The 23,961-nt window shown below is 38.4% G+C and overlaps 1 protein-coding gene across 4 annotated transcripts in view; it reads right to left on the bottom strand.

The window, feature by feature from the left end:
* micu1 (mitochondrial calcium uptake 1) overlaps nucleotides 1-21,991 on the bottom strand; it is a 76,083-nt gene extending 54,092 nt beyond the window's left edge. For all 4 annotated transcript variants that reach the window (XM_041789217.1, XM_041789218.1, XM_041789219.1 and 1 more), the window contains exons 1-5: nucleotides 21,852-21,991; nucleotides 13,103-13,267; nucleotides 9,931-10,126; nucleotides 4,862-5,024; nucleotides 1,328-1,371 (exon numbers count right to left, since the gene is read on the bottom strand). In XM_041789217.1, the coding sequence (XP_041645151.1) occupies nucleotides 1,328-1,371; nucleotides 4,862-5,024; nucleotides 9,931-10,126; nucleotides 13,103-13,266 (567 nt within the window). In that variant the 5' untranslated portion in view covers nucleotide 13,267; nucleotides 21,852-21,991. The remainder of the gene's footprint in view (nucleotides 1-1,327; nucleotides 1,372-4,861; nucleotides 5,025-9,930; nucleotides 10,127-13,102; nucleotides 13,268-21,851) is intronic.
* Nucleotides 21,992-23,961: the final 1,970 nt, after the last annotated feature.

The following is a 23,961-nucleotide window of genomic DNA, read 5'->3' as shown; positions in this document are numbered from 1 at the left end:
TGACTTCAGAAGAAAAAGAAATATGAAGGCAGTAATTTCACATGTTGGTCTTTGCCCAAGGAAAAATCTTTGTGAGTGGTAAAAGTATGTAACATCCTGGTCTGCTTGCTCTCATTGAGTGTTTACATTGACTTGAGCATCCTGGTTCTGAGCCTTATCCCTGTTTTGATCTACGTCGTGTTACAGTGAGGAACATAACATGTTACTTCAACTTGTTCAGGTTGTTAACCATGCCTCTTTAAATGTTATCAGAGTTTTTATACAGACATTTGAATTCTAGAAAACAATCATATTTACGTTTAAAAAAGAGTGCTTTATTAGTAGAGTAGGCCTACCGGTGTAAAGAACAACTACAGAAAAGTGAAAGAGAACTCAGACCACGAGTGGTAAATCTCTGTCTCCACAGTTAACTGTACTAATGTTTCATTCATGACTTGATAATGAAACTGTTTACTTCAACCATGCATGTTTATGCACAACACCCACCCGAAATATTTTTTATGTGATGAACAGTGAAATCAAAGTTGCACCTGTGCAAGTAGTCAACAGCAGTCAGACAACAGGACAAAGCATATACAGTCATGTGCATAAGCTGTAGGCATGTAGTGCACTAAGGATTCATCACAGGGCCACAACCTGTGGTTGGAGGAGGGAGTCAAGGTCGAAATCATCATTTTTGTGCCTCAATTTTTGGCCCAAACATGCCTAACAGTTCTGCACAGTACTGTACAAGCTACAGTGTCTGGTTTTCTATTGGAGCTCTTCTGGTAGTGAAACTGGGTTTCTCAAAACTGGGATGAGGCCATATTCCGGTTTCTGAAAGTGTTAATATGCACAAACAGAAACCAGGATACTTGCAGGCTGACACTCAAAAAAACAAATAGAAACCAGGATACTAAAGTCAATGTAACAACAGTCATTGGCTGCTGTGGGAATTCCACCAGAGGTAGCTCGGTATAGAATACAGATATCAAACATGCCTGATTGTTTGTGGGGGGATAAACTGGACCCAGAATCAGGCCAAAAGTCAGCCAATGTGTAGCCTTAGCCATTACTAGCATCCACATTCTGGTGAATGGCTAATGACTGCAAAATGGTCCCAGATAAGAAATAATATAATGTCACAGGAGCACAGCTTTCTGAAGAAATCTAATCTCCATTTAGTGAGTAACTGTTTATGAAACCTAACAACAGCTGCTGTTAACTGAATTTAGGAATCAAGGTAGAAACATGTCAGATATAATTATCAAAACTCCCTGCTGCTGACCTCTGTGATCCCAATCTTTTCAATCTAAACCTCTTTACAACCATGACACCAACATCTTACCTTCCCATCATAGCGCTTCACGATGAACTGATCGAGCCCCAGATCTGCAAAAAAAAGACGGAGAGAGAGAAAATAAACAAACATAAAAAATATTACAACAAGCACGATGCAAGGCTGACTAGTTACACAGCAGGAGCATAAAGATTTATGCCTGGCATGAGGGAGAGCGAATGTGTTTTCTTGGTGTCATTATAAAACATCTGCTAATCACTGGCATGTGTTGAGATTAATAATAGTCATTAACAACCCATTTCCATTTTTCTAATTCTTTCAGATCAACAATCAGACACATCCAGCTTCTGCCTCTCTTATCATTGGTCTCAGAGTTCTTAAGCAGGGATTATTTTTTAGATCAAGCTTGGAATCTAACAGTATTTCTTGTTTATTTTTATATCAGAAGCTAAAACAATATTTACAGTTTATAGTTAGATATGTGTACAATATTTTAAACGTAATCATGTGTCTCTAGTTGTTCAGGCCCATAAGAAATCAATGTCGCATCATGTTCCCACATTGACTGATGACTTCAGTGAGGCAAAAATTTATGAATCATTTCAAAACGAGTCTACATTTATTTCTGTCACGTCTTCCTTTGAAAACACATCTATTCATCTTGCAGCTGAGTGCAATCCTGCACCCTGCAGTGGAGGATGGTATTAAATGTGATTCCCTACTTTTTCTAAACATTATCAAATCTACTCCAAGTATGACTTATGAATTCTTCCATAAGAAGTCAATCCTACCACCAAGATGATGTTATTTAAACAAATAAACCTTGTTGTGGTGATTATTGTCTCACTTGTGTGAGACAGCCAATTGAATCTAAAAAATGAAACACTCAGTTTGGTGTTATGTCAGATTGTGGATGTTGTGTTTAAACTGCTTGAGCTTATTGAGAGGAAACAGCTAAGATAATTTGCATATGATTTAAAATCTGGAATATAAGCCGCCCTGGTTTGTAAGCCTCAGTCTGTTTTTTCAAACTCCCAAGGAGAAAAGGGTTTTAACAGTCCTCCTGTGTGACAATTTTTATTTTGTTTGTTTTGGGAAGATTATGCAGTTATTGTTTGTTTTTGGCTATTATATCTTAGTTACTCATCATATTCAACTTAAGGTGTTCTTATTCTTCATGACATTAATTCCAGTTCAGAGTGCCTTGGTCTGGGTTTGGGAAGGAAAGATAAACAGTCTTAGAATAGAGGGCAAATAGGGGCTAAGCTAGGCCAAGTCCTGAGCACAGTTAACAGAGGAAGTGCTGAGGTGAGTAGGACAGGCAGGAAGGACGTGACAAGCCCAGCTAAGTCTTTATTAAGTGCTAACTCCAGACTTGCTTTCTTCACCATGGCTATAGGCAGAATGAAATGGTTCTTATACACGGGGAATTCAAGAACAACTACAATGAAAGGTAAAATGCATTAATAAACCAAATTTTACACAAATATATAAAAATCAGTGTTGAATAACAGGTTAATATTAAAGAGAGAACAGAGTGGTGCTGAGACACACCCATGCTGAGTTAAGCTCACTGCCTTCCCAATCCTCCCATGGCTGAAGATCAAATATCTCTCACTGGCTGCATGCATGTCGCCTGAGATCTGGTCTGGTTTGAACCCGTTAATTGATGTACCAACTGCTGTGCTATGATTCCCTCAACTCAGCGTGATCGGACAGCTCTGTCACTCTGTCCCCCCTCCTTGCTTGTAAACATAGGCAGAGATCATTATACTATGAACTGTCATAAGATCAGGGCTGTCAAGTATCTCTCTCTAGCTGGATGGGAAGGGGGCTGTGTTGGGTAATACAACTGGAAACATCTCATCTTTAACCCTGATGATAGTTAGCAACTTGCATACATGTATTTAAGGTATTTTACAACCAAGGATGAGGGGTGGGTTGCTCTTAACAAGGGATGAGGATGGTTTATTTCTGTAATTATTGATTCATTACCTTTGAACACATCAGAATATCTTTTTATTTATCTTCACCTTTCCCAAACCTGACTGTACCTGACACATGAAAATTTAACCTCAACTTGCCTTGTTAATGCAGATCACTATTTTTTACCCTCCCAATCCAAACATAAATATAAACATTGGATAAATTGAGCATATAGCAGTAGTTCAGGCAGGCCACGGAGTCTAGCACCGCCATAATAGAGATCAGCTGATCTCACACAAGCCCTCATCAGCTGTTGGCCAGCTTATTTGCTTTAAGCACTGTCTTATCTAAACTGCTCTTGCCTGGCTAAGCTCTGCCACTTTCTCTGCAAGCTGCTCTTCCAACCCTCCTCCACCCCAGCTCCTCCTTCATTCTGCATCTGGCTTAGTCAATGTCATTCTGTTGTCACGGATGCCTTCTCTCTCCTGGGTTTTCTCCCTGCTTTAGGCTTTCCTCATCAGCATAGGAAGAGCAGGAAGGTGTGTTCCTACTTGATGCTTTCCAAGTAGGCTCGTGGAAGGGCAGGGTGACCCCAGAACAGCCACACCAAACATAAATAACAGCATAAATGCTAATTAATAACTGCTCACAAAGAAATATTTATAGCCACAAATCATGTATCTTTCTTGAAATAGTGGTCGTGACTGAACTATTATTAGTGCATACCTTGCTACAAAGCTTCTGATTAGGTGGATGACTGTCACAGAGCAGCAGCTGGAGCTGACAGTTTTTCAACACAAAGACGGAAAAGGTGGTGCTTTTAAATGTCAGCCTTTTCAATTTAAAAAATGTCTGAATGGAGGAAAGCTCTCACATTATTATCCTGCCCCTTGACCTTATGATCAGAGCGCCCCTGCTTGACATCACGACATCAGTTAACAAAAGACCGTAGTCATATGAACTGCTCTGTGATTTTATATTGTAGTGTTAGAGGGGCAGGGTCATTCCTGACTGTGGGCTCATGACATCACCAGCCCACATATTTGCCCCGCCAAAATTAAACCCAGCATAGAAAGAGGTGAAAAATGCTGTAACAGTCTAAAATCAAAATTCAGTCACATGTTGATCTCAGTGGGAAACTAGATCATATATTTGTCATTATCAGGCACTATAACTGTATGTACATAGAGTCACTTATGGTTTATAGGGACTGGTTTGAGGTGGTAAAAAAATCTGGAAAATAATACTTTAATTAAAAAATAATAAATGTACAGTCATCTTATTGTAAAAAATGTACATTTCTGTATAATTTCTTTCCCATTTGACATCAGTAGATGTAGCTTATGTTTGGGTTTTTGTTTGTGATATATTAGTGGATTGACTCTTCGTTTTTCTCTGATTTTCCACACATCTCTAAGTTGTTGTTTTTTTACCTTAATGTTAATCAAGAGGCAGTAATTAAACAAATGGGACACATGGTACCATTCTGATGATTGTCTATAAAACTAAGTCTTAAAAACTTTCAACATAAAGGAGGAAACAAGGTGAACATGTTCAGTCAAACCCTTCATCAGTCCCTTCCAGGTAGAACATTCTTCACATGATTTGACAGAGAGTGTAAGAAAAATGTGGTGCAGGAAAAGACAGGAGACTCACTCTCAGGCTGCTTCTCGTTGGGTGTGATGGAGCGTATGAAGTCCTGGGGCGTCATATAAACTTCAGCATCGCCATGCTCACCAATGACCTTCAGCGTGGCAAAGTAGCGGAAAATCTTGTCTGGGGTCGAGTAGGCTCTAATCCTGTTCTCATATTCCATCACCTGTGAAGCAGACAGAAGCACCAGCTAAGGACAAAACTTCTATAGGGTTTTTATAGGGAATTTCTGATACTCAAAATAACAAAAATGTTCAGTCATATTTTAACCCAAAGCTTCCACGAGTGAGATGGTACATTCAGATTCACAGCTCAGCCTATACTAATGTTTCTCATTTAGTGCAGTGTTTCCTTTACTATCCATTCAAGGAATTGTACAAAAGACTTGATTTATAGAATGTATGTAATTTACGTGAACTTGATTTATTTTAACAGGGTTTGAGTGTGTTGTGCGTTTTACTGTTCTGGTTAACTAACACATTTCCAGAATGCTGGTATGGTGCCCAACTTGTGATTGGATTGGCAGTCTACATCCAGCAAGTGAATAAGCCTGGAGCCCAACCCTTGCTGATGTTGTTTTAAGACTAAAACCCAGCACTCTGATTTTGGACTACAAGCTAAATGAACAGGCACACCATTCATGTCCCGAAACAACAGCACTGAGCTGCATAAATGCCGAGTTATGCATGCTGCAAATTACATATTGGAAACTTTCATTTAAAAAAAACTTCCCAAAAGTTTTGTGCTGAGTTGTGGTGGTGCAGTGGACTCAGTGTTTGTGTGTCATTACACACATACTGTGCATTAAAAAGATGGTAAACCATGTGAGTAATGACAGTTAAATCTGGCTAGAATGTAAAATTGTTGCATGAAGCACTTGTCATGTATTACATAAATGAACTGACCTGGGACCATGTCAGCATTCTAACAAATAATCCTCGGATAAACTCTGCTGTGTCTTGTAAGGACGCCAAAGTTGTGCTTATGTGCCTTGTGATCAGACAAAGAGCAGAGTCGATGACAATGTCCAAATTATTTTTATCCCTACCCTTCGATTTCAAGTCTCCTCTCAGCCCTTGAAGTAGAGTTACAAGGGGTAGAGGTGAAGTCTTCCCCTACAAAATGGAAAAACCTTTCAAGCTCCTGATATGTCATTAGTAGTCGTCAACAGAATTTAAGTTTAACAGACACAACAACAACACCAGAGATTTCCACAGCAAGCAATGTTTGAAAAACACTTGTTATAAATCAAAAGGATCATAGTGAATTGAAACAACATTAAATCATGATATCGGATTGTTGTCGGAAATTTCAAAACTTGCAAATTATTCACAAAGCATTCTGGGAGATTTCCCATCACACTTGGCTTGAAGTGTGTCCCTGAAAAATCTCTGTTTGAAGGGCCATGTATTCCTAGCACTTCACCATACTCCTCGGTTCCAATAAAAATTGGGACACCCTATGCCAAGACATGAACATGCTAAAAGTAGTGGTAGTTAGCAGAAGACAGCTTTTATTTCAGCTGAAGAGTGCAGTCTTTTTAACAAATGTATCTTGATGATGTTCACTGCAGGCTTAGCTTTCTAAGACCTGTGGTTAATCACAGTTAACTCAAGATTTAACGGGGGGGGGAAGCAACTTTTTCACAAAAGGCCAGATAGTTCCGAATTTTTTCCCCGCTTATAAAATTAAATAATCATTAAGACACTGCATTTTCTATTTACCTGGGTTGTCTTTGAGAAATACAAAAATTGGTTTGATGATCTGAAACACTGAAGTGATAAATATTAAAAAAAAACTCAGGAATCAGAAAGTGGGAAAATACTTTTTCACAGCACTATATAGCTAAAAAAAAAAAAAAAAAAAATTGCCCGGTCTGCAGAACGTCTCACTGGAGTAAATCTGGCCCCCGACCCTAAATGAGTTTGACACCCTTGCACTAGACTGACTTAAGTTGGATCATGACAGTGTTTCCAATGTGATGACTGCCATTAACAGGCCTTAGAAGTCCCCTTTAGCGACCAAATTGGAGACATCACTTTGACTTGTCCGTACTTATATAAAACCTAATGTTTTAAAGCTCAGACCTAGCCTAGGTCACTCTTTGCATACAGATATGAACATCAAGCTACATCTCTAATAGAGTGGTAGATGATTACATTTATAGTTGCAGTGAATCTCAGGATTCCTGTAGCCAATTGTGTTTAACTGCATTGTTTTTATTGCAATTTAAAAATCCACTATTTATCACAGAAAACTGTTATTTTCTAATTAAACTAAGGGTGATGGACATCCTGTTTTGATACAGACCTGCTTTTATAGGAGGACTGAAGATATTCACATGAACTTAACCACAGAAAAAAAGAACTTCTTATGGATACAAAAGAAAATAAAAGAACCAAAACAATGTAAATGCTTGTTAAATCAAGGCGCTGGTGATTTTTGACTTGCACACTGAGCTGTCTGTGAGTGTCATAAAGTGAAATGAGCCATTAAGGAGCAATGGTGGACTTATTTAACATCACTGTGACTGCAGGGATACCATTCAGTGGCTGAGCAGAAGTGTGCTGAAAGGGAAAATAAAGCATGTGATTAATAGTGATTTTTAAAAAATGCACTAATTGTGGCTCTTTCTTGATTTCAAATTATCTCGATAGCTCATCTAACAAAAAAACTAATTTAAGGAGAAATTCATAAGAAGTTCCTCTCTCATTAACTTTAGTCTGCCATTCATCAATTTCCTCTTTTTTCTAATTTGTAGAGGCATTAACATGAGCTTCCCTGGTCGACAGTTTATTTTTACAATCATTCAGACACCACATAATGTGTATAAGCCCCTGACTTAACCAACACATAATGAAAAGAGTAAATAGTGTTTTCAGGATCTGTCTGACTGACAGGTTTACACAAAGGGAGACAGCAAGGCTGTCACAGCCACAAAAAGCTATGACAGCCAAAAATAATGCTTACAGCATGTCATACCTAAGTCCAACAGTTTCAAAAATATAAAAACACTCATTTATTCAGCTCTGATACACAAATTAACCACATCAATGTTTGCTTTGACACTGCCATCTGCTTTTTAGCCCAATTTTTAAGCAGAATTGACAGAGCAGGGTCTGTTTGGGGGGCTTCTTCCACACAGGCGGTTATTTTATGTGACGCTGAATGATTGTGTACACCACACAAACTCCCCGTGGATAGAGCAAAATCCGTTTTACAGCTTCAACTTTTTGAGGCTGTTATCCACTTCAGTTTGATGACAGAAAATGTGAGGGAGATGCACAGACAAGCTAGTCTGTCTCTGGAGAGTGTAACCATGAATACGTGCCTCTGTGTTGGTTTCCCCTCTTTAGCACACATTATTGGTCTTCGGGGAAATCACCAAGAGCATGTCCCCCAGAAGAGGCAAGCATCAGTGTACGGATGAGAGGTTATAGGACAGTCGTGTGGAAATGTCCCAGGGTCTGACTGACGGAAAGCTTGCATATGCCGTCATCCCTCTCTGGCTTTCATCTCTTCAGATTTACAGGCTACTGATCTCAGCATCACACAGGCTGAGTCAAGCCTTCTCTTTTAAGCTTGCGGCTATTTGTGCTCTCACTTTCTATCTCAAACAACAAATGCACGTTCACATCCTTGAGGCAGTGGAATTCAAGTCACATTTCTTATTTGTTGTCTTATTTCCCTCAGATTTTCAAAGACTGTTGTGCAACATCTGAGGCAAAAGTGGTAAATCTGTTTAAAAGTGAGGACGTGAAAGTGGTGAATTTTAAACACACAGTGCAGGGAAAATGCCCTATTGCTGAATAATTTTGCATCCAAAATGATGTTTTGCAGAAAACGCCTATCAACTATGGGAAAAGTAAAGAAAAATACATGAAGCCCAAAATTAAAATAAATGCTCTAAAGACTTGTGTAGGAACTTAGAAGTCACTACAGAAGGGGTGTATTTCCAAGGCATAAAATGCTGCATATTTTGGACTAAAATATCTAAATTAGGGCTGTCAGCATGAATGCATCAACACAATTAAATGAGGTTCATAATCCAGACACGTTCTTCACAAACAAAGACTGCTAAGTTCCTGGAGTAAAACCACGTACAGAACTACAGCAGTTAGTGGCACACCCTAATGACAGAATCATAGACATTACATGCGATGCAATTTATGAAATACCTTGCATGTCATGTGACAAAGCACACAGTCTACACATGAACACAAAAAGCTAACATGGCTCACTGATTTCAGTTTTAAAACTAGTTTCAAGCTAAAAAATATGCTCTGAAACTGGAAATGAAAAGTCTCATCATGTTTTAGTCTGTGGATGTCCTGATGTGCTAATTGTGTCACAGTCCCTGTCTTTTTTGAATGTTTTTAAAGTAGATTCCTCATTCACATGACTCTGAACAATGAACATATCTTGAATTGCAGAATCTGGACGAATCATATCAGTGAATTATGAATTCATCCAATTCATGGGCATAGACGGACCTCACAGAGAATTCACTGCAGACAACGCTTTCTCAAACACAAACTTTTTATTTGACAGTGTGAGTGGGTTGGCACAAACAACCTATTTTTACCAACACACTAGTGAATCCTGCGGTACTATGATTCACAGTTTGCTCCCTCGACATCTATAAGCTTTCAGCAGACTTTGGCTGCGGCTAAAGCAAGAGTGATTGCCCAATTTTTACATCTACACCGTAAGTCGGAAAGATTGCATCTGTTGTTCAAAGCTCTTCTTCTTTTCTTATCACTGGTCCTCCAAAGACAATACACCAAGCTACAAACCGTGCGTCTGCCAGTTTGCTCTTTTGCTGCTATTCTTTAGTCATCTGCTGCCTAATTAACAGCAATAAAATATTGAGGGTGGTACATTTGAGCTAATTTATGACAGTAGCAGCGCCTGCTGATTACTTTCCTGCCTGTCTGTAAAATATTCTGTCAAAAAAACACTGGCGTTTGCGTATTGAACATTGATTGGGAAGCCTTTTCAAAACACCATTCCAGAGGTGAGTTAAAATGCAGCCTGACTGAACGGCTGATTGTTTATTGTTTATTGATTACCTTGCGGTCACGGAATCCGGAGCGAGGCTTCTTCTTCTTCCCTTCCCCTTCTTCGTCTTTCGAGTCTTCGTCTCCACTGCTGGCCTCCATGGACTTCTCTGACTCTGATTCAGAATCTGTTTCTTTCACGAAACTGTCTCCCTCTGCTTCTGGGTGCTCTGCCCGCTGTACAGATGGTCCTGCTTCTGCGTAGGCTCTGTGTTTTTTAACAAAGAAACAGATTAGAAACAAGTTAACACCTGAGGGGCCTTTCTGTGTTATCTATCTAAAGGGTTAAGTATGGCAATATCTTTTTTGTAGTGCTGTGGTAGTAGAAGTGTCTGGGATGTATTGTCCCGTAGCCATAATATTATACAGTAAAAAAGGACAAGGACTGAGAGAGATTATGTGCTGCACTGTGTTCTGCTTGTCTGTGCAATGCGGAGAGGTTTACTAGGGCAAACTCCCACTTGACCATTTTTCTGACTAAATTGAAAACTGAAATAATAATAATAAATAGCTGAGTCCGTGTGGGACAGGCTGAATAATTCAGTTTAATGAGACACGGGGAGAATGAAGCCCAGGGTGAGGGCCTGGAACAGTCTCGTCCCATCAGTCTCAAATGCCCCGAGGCACCATCCATCACTCTGCCTCCTGCAGCAGTCTCTCTGTCCCCACAGAGCTCTCACGTCAACACCATCCCCACTGCTTCTCCTTAACTAAACACAAGGCTCCTTAGTAATGGATAGCCATAAAAACATTGTGACACCCTTGGGTGGTGGCTTAGACTGTCCAGAGAGATGCAGGTAAGTGGCTACATGGGGTGATTTCCATTACTGTTGTGTAATGTTGGAGAACTGAATTTGCATACACTTAAAATTCAACTTTTATTACATGCTGAACTGCAAGTAAATTCTGGTCTACTCAGATAACACTCTGTAGTGTTGTCACCTTACCAGTCTTTTTAACTTTGATACAATAATAATATCAAACCATTCAAAGTCTTCATGCAACTTTTTTGATGCCCCACTAAAGAGTGGGGGATAACATGCGGGCAATGGGCCACAGGTCAGTTTAGATTTCAGTGTAGAATTTCTGCACTAAAATATCAATATTAATTCAAAAAGTGGCCACTCCTATATTATATACAGTGCTTGACAAATTTATTAGACAACCCTAACCAAAGTAAGGTTTATGCCACAGCTGCCCTAAATTAACAGCATTGGTAATTACCAAAATCATTTTTTATGTTTCTGCAATGGGTAATACACCAATATGTAGAAGCTCTTTAACCCAAATGATATTTTTAATGCTAAAATATAATTATTATTGTTATCCATGAATTTTCAAATTTACTGATTTCCAAAAAAAATGAAAAAAATAGAAAAGCACATTCATATTTCTTGATTAATATGTCAAGTTATAGTTATTTACTTGCATTCCTGAACAGAAAAATTAGTTTTAGTGGTTGAATGTTATGCTTGATAAATTTCTGACTTCTCAGAGAAGCCCAGCGAGCCGCCTCCAATTTGGATGAATTCAGTTTGAAATATCTCATTCCTATTCAAAAATGGTAAAACGTTGAGAGCTGACTGAAAATGAAAGAGTCCACATTAAAGCACTTCATGATGCTGGATGGTCTTTGAGACAAATATGACAGGTAGTCCAATAAATTTGTTAAGCACTGTATACTTTAATTGAGTACCTCAAGTACTTCCTGAAATTTTCAAAGACAGAGAAATTATTGATTTTTATCATTGTAAAGGGTTGTGTCTTTTTATAGAGGCATGTTCGATTACCCATACTCTGTAACATGGAGCCCCCCCCACACTCTGCATTTCCAGCGAGTTAAGTCCAGCACTGCCCACCTCTGTGGCTTCCTTCTCAACACTATATCTTGTTTTGAATTGAGGACTCTCATCTCATAATGAGAGAAAAAAGTGCAAAAAAAAAGCACTTCTGCGAAGCAATCCTGAGATGTGTATGCCCTCTAGCATCACTTCCACCATACATGCACGTTCTCTGGCTGCTTCCAGTGTGATCTTAGAAGTGCCTTTTTTGGAGCATTTCTCCTTCAGTATGAGAGATTTATAAATGAAAACAAAAAGTTGGTTTCCTGTTTAGGAAATATGCCTTATGAGGTGCTGTTTTTACTGAACAGAGTCTTTAATTCAACAGTAGAAGAGGAAGTAAGCAGCGGAGATTGGCAGAGACGGGAAACACTTGACTGTACTCATCATATTGTGTTGTTGTTTTGGTTGAGAGCCCCCTGGTGGTGGAATTTTATACATTGTGTGTTTAACCAAAGAAACAATGCAGACAATTCAACATTGTTAAGCAAATTATCATCAAACATTTAATTTTACATCATACTGTGAAGTAAAACAGATTGTTTCTTAGGTTAGAATATCTGATGAATCTGTCAGCCCTTTAATTACAATTTCCTCTACACGCAAGCATCAAGCTAACAGAATAAGATGAACATCACAGTGCTAGTGATTGCCAATGACTTCCAAATAGTAATTTTACATAAATGCATATTCCTAATATTGATACCTGTTTTGAAAACTGGGGAAACAAAAAGAAAAGTCCTCCCCGCTCATTATTGGGAGATCTCTTGTTTCTAAACGTTAACAAATTGTGGGCAAACTTTAGCTAAGTTGCACTGAAACATTGGCAAGATTCACAACTAAAACACCAGCAACATTTTTTTGTGTGTGTGATTTAGTCAGCTCTCTCTCTTTATCCAACAGGTGTGTTTGGTTAAAATATGACTGTTGATGCATTTAAAGAAATAAAATCAGTGCTTTTCTATTAGGAATGCTCAATATTAGCATGATATCAGTATCGGCAGATATTAGCAGATGTAAAAATTCTGCCAACATTTACACCTGATATACTGGATGTCAATATTGGCCTATATCAGCAGTAAATATCAACCATATAAATAGGTTTGAGTAAAGGCTGAACAAACAGACTTGTTGTTTTTTATTGGTTCATCCTCATTCCTTAAGTTTTAAATTGTGTTCCCAGGAATGCAGTTTAAAAATGACTTAATTCACTTCTTTTTTATGTCTGAAGAACATTTTTTAACAAAATCAAAAGTAGTATGATATAACCTCTGTTAACATCATTTTAAAAAGTAGAAAAACAAAGACATAAAGGTATGTAAATGTGCTGCACCCAGTTGTACCTTTTCCAGAGCAGCCCAGCACTAGCAGACACACCAGTTACACCTGCCAGTGCTGCCAGCATCATCCTCCTTCGGCCAGACCCTCGCACTGCCCCGCTGTGGTAGCGCCGGGTCAGCTGCACAAGCCCCACTGAAACTGCGGACAATGCCCGCAAGCGGAACATTCTGCAAACAGAAGAGTGTAAAAGTATACATTTTTAACAAGGCACTGAACAAGAACTGGAAGGTGCCCTGTCATTTATACTGAGGAACTGTGGTACAGAATGTGACGAAAGAAATTTCCTAAGACAAACACCACAACATACTTATCATTTGAATGTCTTTTAGAAGTTAGAACAGCGCTAAAACTTTGCTTCCTTCTTCAGTCGTAAGCCACTGAATTCTCAAGGAAGGATTTGGAGAATTTAACCTCAAACTAATTAAGAATCATCTCGAGAGGCAAAGCTAAGAACAATAGAAATGTACTCCAGGGATCCTTCTACTGCACTGCGGCCAAAACTGTACCCTCACAATCAGTGCATTAATGTCCTGGAATCCTCACACACCTAAATTATTAAACAACAGAAAGCGATGATAAAACTAATTGCAGCCTCTGCAGCGAAGCTTAAGAACTTCATTTTAGACCCGACTGTTGCTTAATTTGTCAGTGTCACGCAGAGATGATTAACAATTAAGAATGTGGCTAGTGGTGTGTTTCTGTGGCTCCCATGTGTGTTTAAAAGAAGGGACAGAGGAGTTCATCCCACTAAGGCCTAAAGCTTTCCCCTCTCAATATGCTGTTAACTATTCAGACACAGATTCAGAGGAAAACAAAAGATTAAATGGCATTAGCTAATCTAAGTCCATTAAATGGGGCTGAGGAAAACATCAGGCATGAAAGCATTTAGCACTGAGGTCATCATCATTTTTGATACTTTTCCAGCCTTCTTTTAATTTGATTTAATCACAGTTATTTTAATAGAAATAACCAAGAAATAGAAAATTCCAATAAAACATCAGATTTTTATTCATATCTTCAGTCAAAATTATTCTTAATCTCTGCATTTTCTCTAATAACTAAGCAAATACTCGTCCCTGTAATCACATTATTACCAAGGTGTGCAGCACTATGTGATATAGGGATATGAAAGAAACGTATTAAAAAAAAATGCATAAAGTTTATTAGGGATTAAGTATGAATAATAACTGAAACATACAATAATAACTCAGTTATTTTGGATTTAACGTACATTTTTACCTGTGGCCTGCATGATCAAGACTGTGATATACAATAGTATTGATCAATATTGGTGTACTGATATAACGTGCAATAAATTAACTAATACTACAGAATCCCTAATTGGCTTTGGCGACAACAATTTGGTACAATTTTCTCCTGGATCCAAAATAAACCATCTGCAATCTATACTAGTTATCTAATTTGGTGTCACAGAGGGGCTGGAGATGACCTCAGCTGGGCTGGTCCCCAGTCTGTCACATGGCTGACATGTAACAGACACTTAGGCTCAAACAGATGTGCAATTTAATGCTACCAATTTACCTAACATGTATGGTTCTGAACTCTGAGAGTACATCACCCATCTATCCATCAATTCCATCCATCCATCCATCTTCTTCCGCTTAACCCAGGCCATATCACATGGGCAGCAGGCTAACCAAGTCAACACAGACATCCCTCTCCCCAGCAACACTTTTTAACTCCTTCTTGGGTTTACCCCAGGCATTCACACACCATAAAGGCTATACAATCCCTCCTGCACATTCTTGATCTTCTTCATGGTATCCAGTTCAGATGCCCAGACCACCTCAAGGCTGAGCCCAGCAACCCTCTGGAGAAAACCAATTTCAGTTGCTTGTATCCACGGTCTAATTCTTTCTGTCATTACCCAGAGTTCATGACCACAGGTGAAGGTTGGGAGGTAGAATGACCTGAAATCGAAACCTTTGCCTCTCAGCTCAGCCCCCTCTACACCAACAGGCTGCTCACAATCACAGGACTGACATAGAAACAGACAACAGCTCCCAGCCAGTTTAGATTTAACATTTATGTTAGGAAGGCCTCGTCCAGCGGAGGTTCCAACCTGGAACTTCTTGCTGCAAGGCGACAGCAGGCTAATCACTGCTCCACCTCACGCCACTAAAGTGGCACCAATTAATCTGAGGGTAGCTGATAGCTTGACCTTAGTCTGCCTGCATCAAAGTCGTATGAGAGCATGGCTGTGATACACAGACCTCCAACAAACAGGTTGAATTTACACATAATGAGTGAGAAACAACTGGCTGGACATGAAACAGTTATTCTAATTTATTGTAATAAATTCAAACATTTGGGAGGTATTTATAGTAAATGCACATATCCCATTAACCATAAAACTGAATTAGAGCAAATCAAACTGTTTTTGGATGATAAAAGACGAGAGGCACTGATATTTAAAATCAAAAGACAATAAAATCTCTGTTTAAGAGAGTTAAAACCAGAATTTCTAAAGATTCTGAGCTTTTCTTTGAATTTATTCTTAACTCACTTTCTGTAACTGACTTTGGCCAAAAGCTTTTTTATATAGCCTAAACATTAAATCAATGATTATGATCAAAAACGTGTGTATAATGAGCCATATCTGTTGTAGAAAATTATTAATTTATGGTTTTAATTTAAATTGCATGCCAGATGGTGATGTAGGAGGCTTTGTGTGAAATATTTTGGAAGTTTCGGTCCTTTCCTGTATCAATCATGACAAACATGTACACAGACATGCCAGACAATGCTAAATACACAGGCAGCAGAGGGACGTGGGCTGAACACCTAGCTGATTTGTCTTGATCTCATTGACCCCGAGTTGTCAGTCGAGGACCGACCACTTAGGCTAGTGTAATTAATTTCTTCCTGAGCCTTTGAAATTTGTCAACAGAGTTGAAATTAATCATTTTCAAAGTCAGAGCTACCTGTGATCTGTTCAATTCCCTGTTGGCTTGCTTAGAGCCCTAAAAAGAAAATAGATTTCTACAGCTGAGACACACTGATGCTCACTTTGTTCTCAACACTCTGTCAGAACATTTTATTCAGAAAGACATAACAGGGAAAGTTAAAGCTATTTTTAAAGAAAGGCAGAGCGACAGACTGCAGCTATGACTTCTCATCCTTACCACATACTGTAGAACTCGGCATTAAACTTGAAGTTCTTTAAACAGAATTACCCAGGTTTGGCAGGGGACATTTAAAAAAAAAACACCAGGTAGTTACCAGTGAAGTGGTTCCTGCATTTGACATCAGTTTAGGGAGATAATTAAGGATTAAATTGTGCTACTGTGGATCACAAAAAGATCATAAACAGAAGTGTTTTTGATCTGTTAGCAGAGCCCCATGAGATTTTTTTGCCATCAAAGGATGGGGACATAATTCACTTAACTGCTAAAATTCTAGGTATAAACATAAAAAATCAATTTCACATCATTTTGTATATTTACTCTACTAATAAGTTATAGACTAGGGCTGGGAAATTAATTAGAAATTAGATTAAATTGCAATATGGCCTGCTGTAATTTAAAAATTGCAGAAGTTGCAATATTTCTTTAACTTACAATGTGTCAAAATACCAGTTTCATACTTAAATGTTTGCAGCAGCAGAGATTTAATGTATAGAATGGCTCACAAAAAAAAATCTTTTTTGTGTTTTATGTATGTTTTTCTTAATCAAAACAAGGGACATAAAAATGACAACCCTTTTCAATAAAGCAACTGATAACAAAATTTGAAATATGACAAAAACTAACTGCAATCAGATATTCATTAATTGTTCTGCCCTAGTTCAGTCTGTCTAATATTGATGAAGCTTAGCATTAGTTCACAGAAATCATACACCCAGCCACAATCAGCTGATAGCCAACTGATCCCAATTATTGCCTCCCAGCACCCACAGCCAATCAAAGCTCTCTCTCTCCACACAGTGGTCCATTTAAACACGACGTACTTCTCACTAATCCCTGCTTGCATTAATGTTGATGCATCATGCTGCTGCTGCAAAGCTTAACCTCCTCCATCCCAGCTGCCTCCTTTATAGCTTACAGCTTGTTGCACCCTCTTATTCATGCTACTATGGATTACATGCTTCAAAATAATATCACTGTTTTTAATATCCATTGTCATGAATGTTTCTGCTTGACAAACCCAATGAGCTTCTTCTGAGCAGAGCCTTCGGCAAGTAAATTGTATAATGTTGAATGATTTGTTGCTTGAATTTATTGAAAAATACACGTAATAATAATTGCATATTAAAAACACAATTAGGTTATTTTTGCAAATCGTTCAGCCCTATTATAGTCCACATAAAGGAGCCAAAAACGATGCAATGTCGAACACATTCTGGAACAAGGACATCTTAGCTTGCATCCTTTGACGGTGAGTCAATTTTTAAAGAATAGCTAATTCCCAAAATTTTGGCTGAGGTGCATCGACCCCCAAATTTAAAAGAAATGCCTTTAAAAAAGTGATTCTCAACTGGTGGGTCAGGGTCCAAAAGTGGGTTGTGAAGCTCATTCTATTAGGTCGTGAATGTGCCACAAACTAAATGTGGCACCTACCTGCCACTGTGGCCGGTGGATTCATATATCTACCAGTCATAAACATTTTTACCAGCAACTTTATTTTAACAAGCAGCTTTATTTAATGAGGTATATAATCTAAAAATAAAGGTTTAGAATAATTATTTCACAGGCTATTGAATAAGAGGGATTTTTCGTCTTTTGTTTTGTGTTTTTTGACCACTTTGTCTTGTATTCACCCATAAAATTGATTACTGTTCCCTCCAATAGGGGCAGTGTAAATTCATAGGCATTTTCCTTACCAGACTTAGCACATTTTCTGTAGTCTCAAGCCAAATTCAGGCTTTTTTTACATTTTGGACTTGAGACAAGCAAGACATTGGTTCAAACACCTTTAGCAGCAGATATCCGCTCTCATATGATAGAGTCAAACCATCCCAGCACAAAGCTTCTGTCATCATTTGACAGCAGCTCTGACACAGGGAGGAGGAGGCAGGTTTTTTGGCCAGCGAGCTTAGGTCTGTTCTGCTTTGCTCATAAAGTCAGTAGAAACAATCAGAAAGAAGCGGTTTAATTTAGGCTGTTTAACTAAATCACTATTTTAGACATGACTACTACGTTGAGCAAACAATATCACAGGAACCAAATCCAGACCCACCATGAGCCGCCTTTGTATTATGTCTAACACATTTTAAGAAAAACATGGGTGGTGCATGATATTGGGGAAAAGAACTACACTATCCACAAACCTAACATGTCACAGTTACATGTCTAAGTGGTGAACTCTACTGTTACCTGGAACTGGCCTGGGACCTGTCATATTAATATACTTCTTGGTCATTAAAATCCTTCCTTCTGGATAGTTGTATTTTAGAAATTGACAGAAAGGAGTTGGCAGTGTCACCTCAACAAAAGCACTAAAAGGCATTTTTTTATATCCTTAGTTAAAACTACTGAAGCTTTCCTCTCAAACAATTGTAAACTTGGCAGTTTTAGGATGTTTAACTGCAGTTTCTGTGTTGCTTTGGGATTTTTTTTTTTTAATCTAAGCAGTATATATGACAGTGGGACAAGATTATTGCCAGGAGTACTTACAACACCACTGACTGTTTGCAAGTCACCCCTTTACTTTTAGTATTTCACTGAGGGACTTTGTTGTATTCCTTTTAAAGCAGGTCTTTGACATGCTAAGGACATGTGACAATTCTCCAAGCAGCAACCTCCAGTCCTGAAAAATGAAGCCAATGCAGAAGTGCAAAAAATTGCAATACCGCAAGTGTCCACTTGAGGCTGGCTGCAGGAACACCAGAAGTCCCGTCTGGACACCTGTTAAACAGCCGGTTTTGACACTAGAAATAAACTGGTTTACAGCCTGGTTCAAAAAAACAAACATGTCTCAGTATTTTTTTGTACTATGATCGTTTGGATTATATTTAGGATAAACCTCACTTTGCGCTGATTGGCGCGTCTCATTTGATTGACAGATAGCTCGACAGGCAGAGGCTACATTTCTGTCAACCAGAACGCTAGCTAGCTAGCTGACAGGAAGTCGAGCTTGGTGGGCGGGCCATTAGGTTGATCCAAAGTTCGGTGGAGACTGTGATTTCAATATGGAAGCCTCCACGGAGTGGCTTCAAGAGCTGTTTGAGTCCACCTATTGTAATCAGACAGCTGATGTCACACAGGTTTGTCCAACTCTTTTTACAGTCTATGCAATTCTCTCAAATTAGTAAGCTAAAGTTAGAGAGAATAGTTTCACTTTGTCCATGTAGTGACTCACAAAAAGTCAAATAACTGCACAACCTGAATGTCAAGTTAATTAATATAAGGGTTAAGACTGTGTTCTGTAGATGGACAAAATGAGATTCAGGCTTAACTTGAGCAAAGGTCACAAACACTTGAACTGCACACTATTATTTTTTTAAGCTTCCTGCCCACAGGCCATAGAATAAACTAACTAATAAACTCAACCAGGGATGTACAATAATGATCGGTACTGATAAAAAATTATGGGCCAATACTGCAAATTTTTAAAATCATTTCATTATTCCAAATAGAGTAACTGCTGCAATCCCCCCATTATAAAGGCATTTGTTTGCTTCTTTACAGGACTACAGTCTGTAACAGTAGGTGGTGTGATGGTATGTGAGCCGCCATTAAGACCCAAAGTAGAAAAAAAAGAAGAAGCTGTGTCACTACCACAGTGCTGACCAAACATGACATCACAAGTGCCAGTGTTTTCCTGTTTTTTAAAAGAGGAGAACATGAATAGTCATTCTAACAATGTACTATTAATGGAATACAAAACAGCAGTAGCCACTAGCATCAGCACCAAGCCAAAGGCTATGCCTAAGGAGCGTCGATTCTGCATGTATTCTAAAACTGCTTAAAAGTCACCAGAGTAGCCAAAAACAAAGCTATTACCAAAAAAATCAGTCTGACAGTCTCCTGATCTGCTGCTACTTATAGACGTATCTCTGCCTGCTCTGCTTGATGTGGGTTCCACAAATATTCAGTCTGACTGACGACAACAGTAACATCAGTTTAACCACCAACAACAATATTATTTAGGATTAAGGGTGCAATTTATATATTTAATGTCCCTATGATATTACCTATGTCAGCACGTAATTCAAATTCTTCAGTTGGATAAGGCCAGTCACAGCTGATGTAGGCAGCTTTCTAGAACCAAAATATTGGTTATAAGTACCAGCAGAAATTTTCATATCTGCCTACACAGATAATATCGTGCATCCCAAGTGGAAAATATACGTAAAATGGTTTTTAATAATTATGTAACTGTCTCAGTACTTTTAGGCTACAAACCCCATAATAAGGTGCCAGAGACCAGGGACCCCCACTGTACCTGACGGTGATTAAAGCATAGTTAAACACAGCTGAGCACATTCAAGAACAGTCATAGCCTTGCATTTAAAGTATTTTCAAACATAAGATTTCAGCATAAATCTCACCAAATGACCATGTCTTCATTTTACATTTAGGCCTAATTAGTTTCTTGCATATATTCTTATATAAAAATATAACATTTGAAATCATTTTAAAATAATCTTTGTTTTTTGGAAGGCATCCGGCTACTCCATCCCTATCAGTCTCTCCTGACCCCCACCTTGAGAACCACAGGTCTACCTGCGTTAGTGTCTGACATTTTGATTCTCATTGCCTAATCTGGGCAAAATATTGGCAATGTCTACAGAAATGATGCTAATGCTTTTTTTGCAGTAGACAGTGTGCAGGCCAGTCTTAATTTTGGTAGCTGTTTTTAATTTCAGTCTCAGTGTTAGTCTTTAGACGAAATGTCTTTTAGTTTTAGTCCCGTTAAAGTCATTTCTACCTTTACAGTTTTAGTCCAGTTTCAGTAGAGGACAACTGAAAACCATTTTAGTCCAGTTTTAGTTCATGAAAAGACCTCACATTTAGGGTTTTTTTAGCCCAGGCATTTATTTTCGTGCCTAAATCTGGTATCAAACCATGGTAGTGTTTTCTATGCACACTGTCAAACCTGGGGTCCCTGCTTTCTACAGGTGAGAGGCAAAATAGCAACAGATGCATTGTGTTTTTGACAAAATTAACACTGGTGCAGGCGAATGCCTGCAGCTTTGGATGCATTAATTCGTCACTCCTATGAAATGGATGTTGCTAGATTTGATAACATTTCGTTAATATTTTAACATACAATAGATCTTTACAATAACAGAGTGTATTTAGTTAAAACTCGAGTTATTGGCTAAGCATCAAAGCATGGCAAATTTCTTCAGCCTTAATAATATGGGGTAAATACACCACGATATTTCTGAATATATTCATGCTGTTTTTGACATATCAAGACTGGCATGTATCAAAGTTGCTCCCATCATGCACAGAGACCCCAATGTTTTGTTTTTAGCCCTTAAGTTTACCTCATCCTTGACAAGCTTAGGATAATTTAGCTGGTAAAAGTCCACTTTTAAGTAGGTTAACATTTCTTTGACAGTCCTCTTTTTTAGATCCCTTGTTACAGTGATTAAGAAATGCTTTCACATCGACTCAAGCTGTCAGATAGTGTTTCACAGAGCAGCTAACGCTAGCTAGCTAGCACGCTAGCACTAACCGTTGGGATAAATGTCAGTTATTAGCTGCTATTTCATCAGCTAACGTTTGACACTGCTTCGTCAGAGAAGTAATTTAGTACAGAAATGCAAAAGTTACTCACATTAATGTCTAAAAAAACGCCCCTTAGACCGAAATGTTGATGTCTTCGGTGTTTTGAGTCTGCCTACTCCTCTTCTGTCTGCAGAGATGGAGCGCAGCAGAAACAGCAGTTCCGCGTTCACCAGCAGACCAGCGGGGTGGGGCAACATCTCCTACCCCCGCCCCGTGCAGCTCAGACGGGCTGACTGTCTCACCACAGCTGGGTAAGTAGTTGCTGTGTAAGTCGCACAAAATGTTATGTCCTTCTCTTTTATTTGAGAAAAAAGAAAAGTTTGTCTCATCATTTGTTTTCATTGTCACTGTCTGTCTCAGTTTTACTGTAATAAACTGTTTATTTACCTAGGCCTATTTGGTCTTATTGAGTTTAAAGTAGTGTGCTGTCCTGTTGTCTAGGCCAGGGCTGCACCAAAATGATTCATAGAGGGCTAATTGTGAAAAAAATAACTAAAACGAAAAACTTAAAACTTGTGTCAGTAAAGCAGATGTACAAAACAAAGCTAATTGGAAAAATGCAGTTTTCTCCTAAAACTGTTTCTATGGAAGTCCACTTTGGCCGTTTAAGAAAAACATGAACCCTGACAACAAAATAATAGAAGAAATAAGTCAAATAATGATCTTGTAATCATGACTTTATGTAATCATTAAGACTTACTATCACATGATTTTAAATTATTATGAATTATTACGATTTTCTGTATGATTAGCTAATTGGACTTTTTATATCACAGTTGGGACTTTAATCATGTTTTTGACATATTTCCTCATAAGTATGATTTTCTATCACATCATTTCAACTTTATAGCTCATAGTTTTGCTTTTTAATCACCATATTAGATATTTTATATTCTTTTTGGCAGTAATAGGCTCCTGCACTTTATGATCCATCCAAAATATTTGACATTGCAAGCTGATTTTTCATCCAATTATATATTTATCTGTTGAAACTTTTAATTTAAAAAAGAAATTAAACCTAGCAAATTTAAAATTTCCTTTCCAAAAGTGTCAAGGACAGGCAGCAGCACAGTCAACAAGTCTTCAACAAACAGTGAGCAGCCATAGAAACATAATGTAAGGTGTAGCCCCAATTCCAAAAAAGTTGGGACGCTTTCCCAATTGTATATCAAAACAGAATGCATTATTTTGAACCTCATTAACCCATATTTTATTCACAATAGAACATAAACAATTTATCAGATGCTGATAAAAAAATGGTCAAAATGAGACATTTGACCATTTCATGAAAAACATCTCATTTTGAATTTGATGGTAGCAAAACTCAAAAAACGTAGGGACAGGACCACAAAAGGCTGGGCAAGTAAGTGGTACTAATGAAAAAACAGCTGGAGGAGCATTTTGCATTAATTAGATTAACTGGCAGAAACATAAGTGGGTATAAAAGGAGCATTTTAGAGAGGCAGAGTCTCTCAGAAGTAGAGGGGCAGATATTCACCACTGCCTAAAACTGTGTCTAAAATTGTGGAACAATTTCAGAAAAGTATTCCTCAGTGTAAAATTGCAAAGATTTTGAATATTCCCCCATCTGCTAACCTTGCAAAGCAGATAGATACGCCCATTTCTTTGTATTCCCTGGTGAATCCATCTTGCAAAGCTCCCATCTGAACCGTTTGCGCCCGGTTAGAAAGTGACAGGACCAATCAGCGACGAGGGGGGGTAATTTCAGGTGTGTCAGAGTTGTGACGTAAACAAGCAGCAGCAAGAGCTGGTGCAGTTATGGAGGAAGAGCTTTGCGTGAATGCTGCTAAAGCACCAGTTTTATTGGAACTTGGTGACATTTCTTCATTAAAAGAAGAACAAAGAACAGCAGTGAGTTGTTTTCTTTTCAAAACAACAAAAGTCGAGTACTTACATGTCTATGGTCTCCATGTTTCACGTTATCCTGCTGTGCGCACACGCAGCTCAATAGCAGTTACATCATGTGTTTTGTTGCTCTGATTGGCCCCTAGAGATGTGACAGACAGAACGTTCATCCAATCACAATCTGAGTTTTTTTCAAGGCCTCTGCCTTTTCCCAAATGTTTCCTATTGAAGCTTTTCCAGATGGATGTGTGAAACACATCCATCTGGCGTGTTAGGTTACCATTTACAGTATA

Source organism: Cheilinus undulatus, linkage group 6 (assembly GCF_018320785.1).
Source record: "Cheilinus undulatus linkage group 6, ASM1832078v1, whole genome shotgun sequence".
Classification (NCBI taxonomy): domain Eukaryota; kingdom Metazoa; phylum Chordata; class Actinopteri; order Labriformes; family Labridae; genus Cheilinus; species Cheilinus undulatus.
The sequence above is the reverse complement of the archived record's forward strand: the minus strand, read 5'-3'. Positions and strand labels throughout refer to the sequence as shown.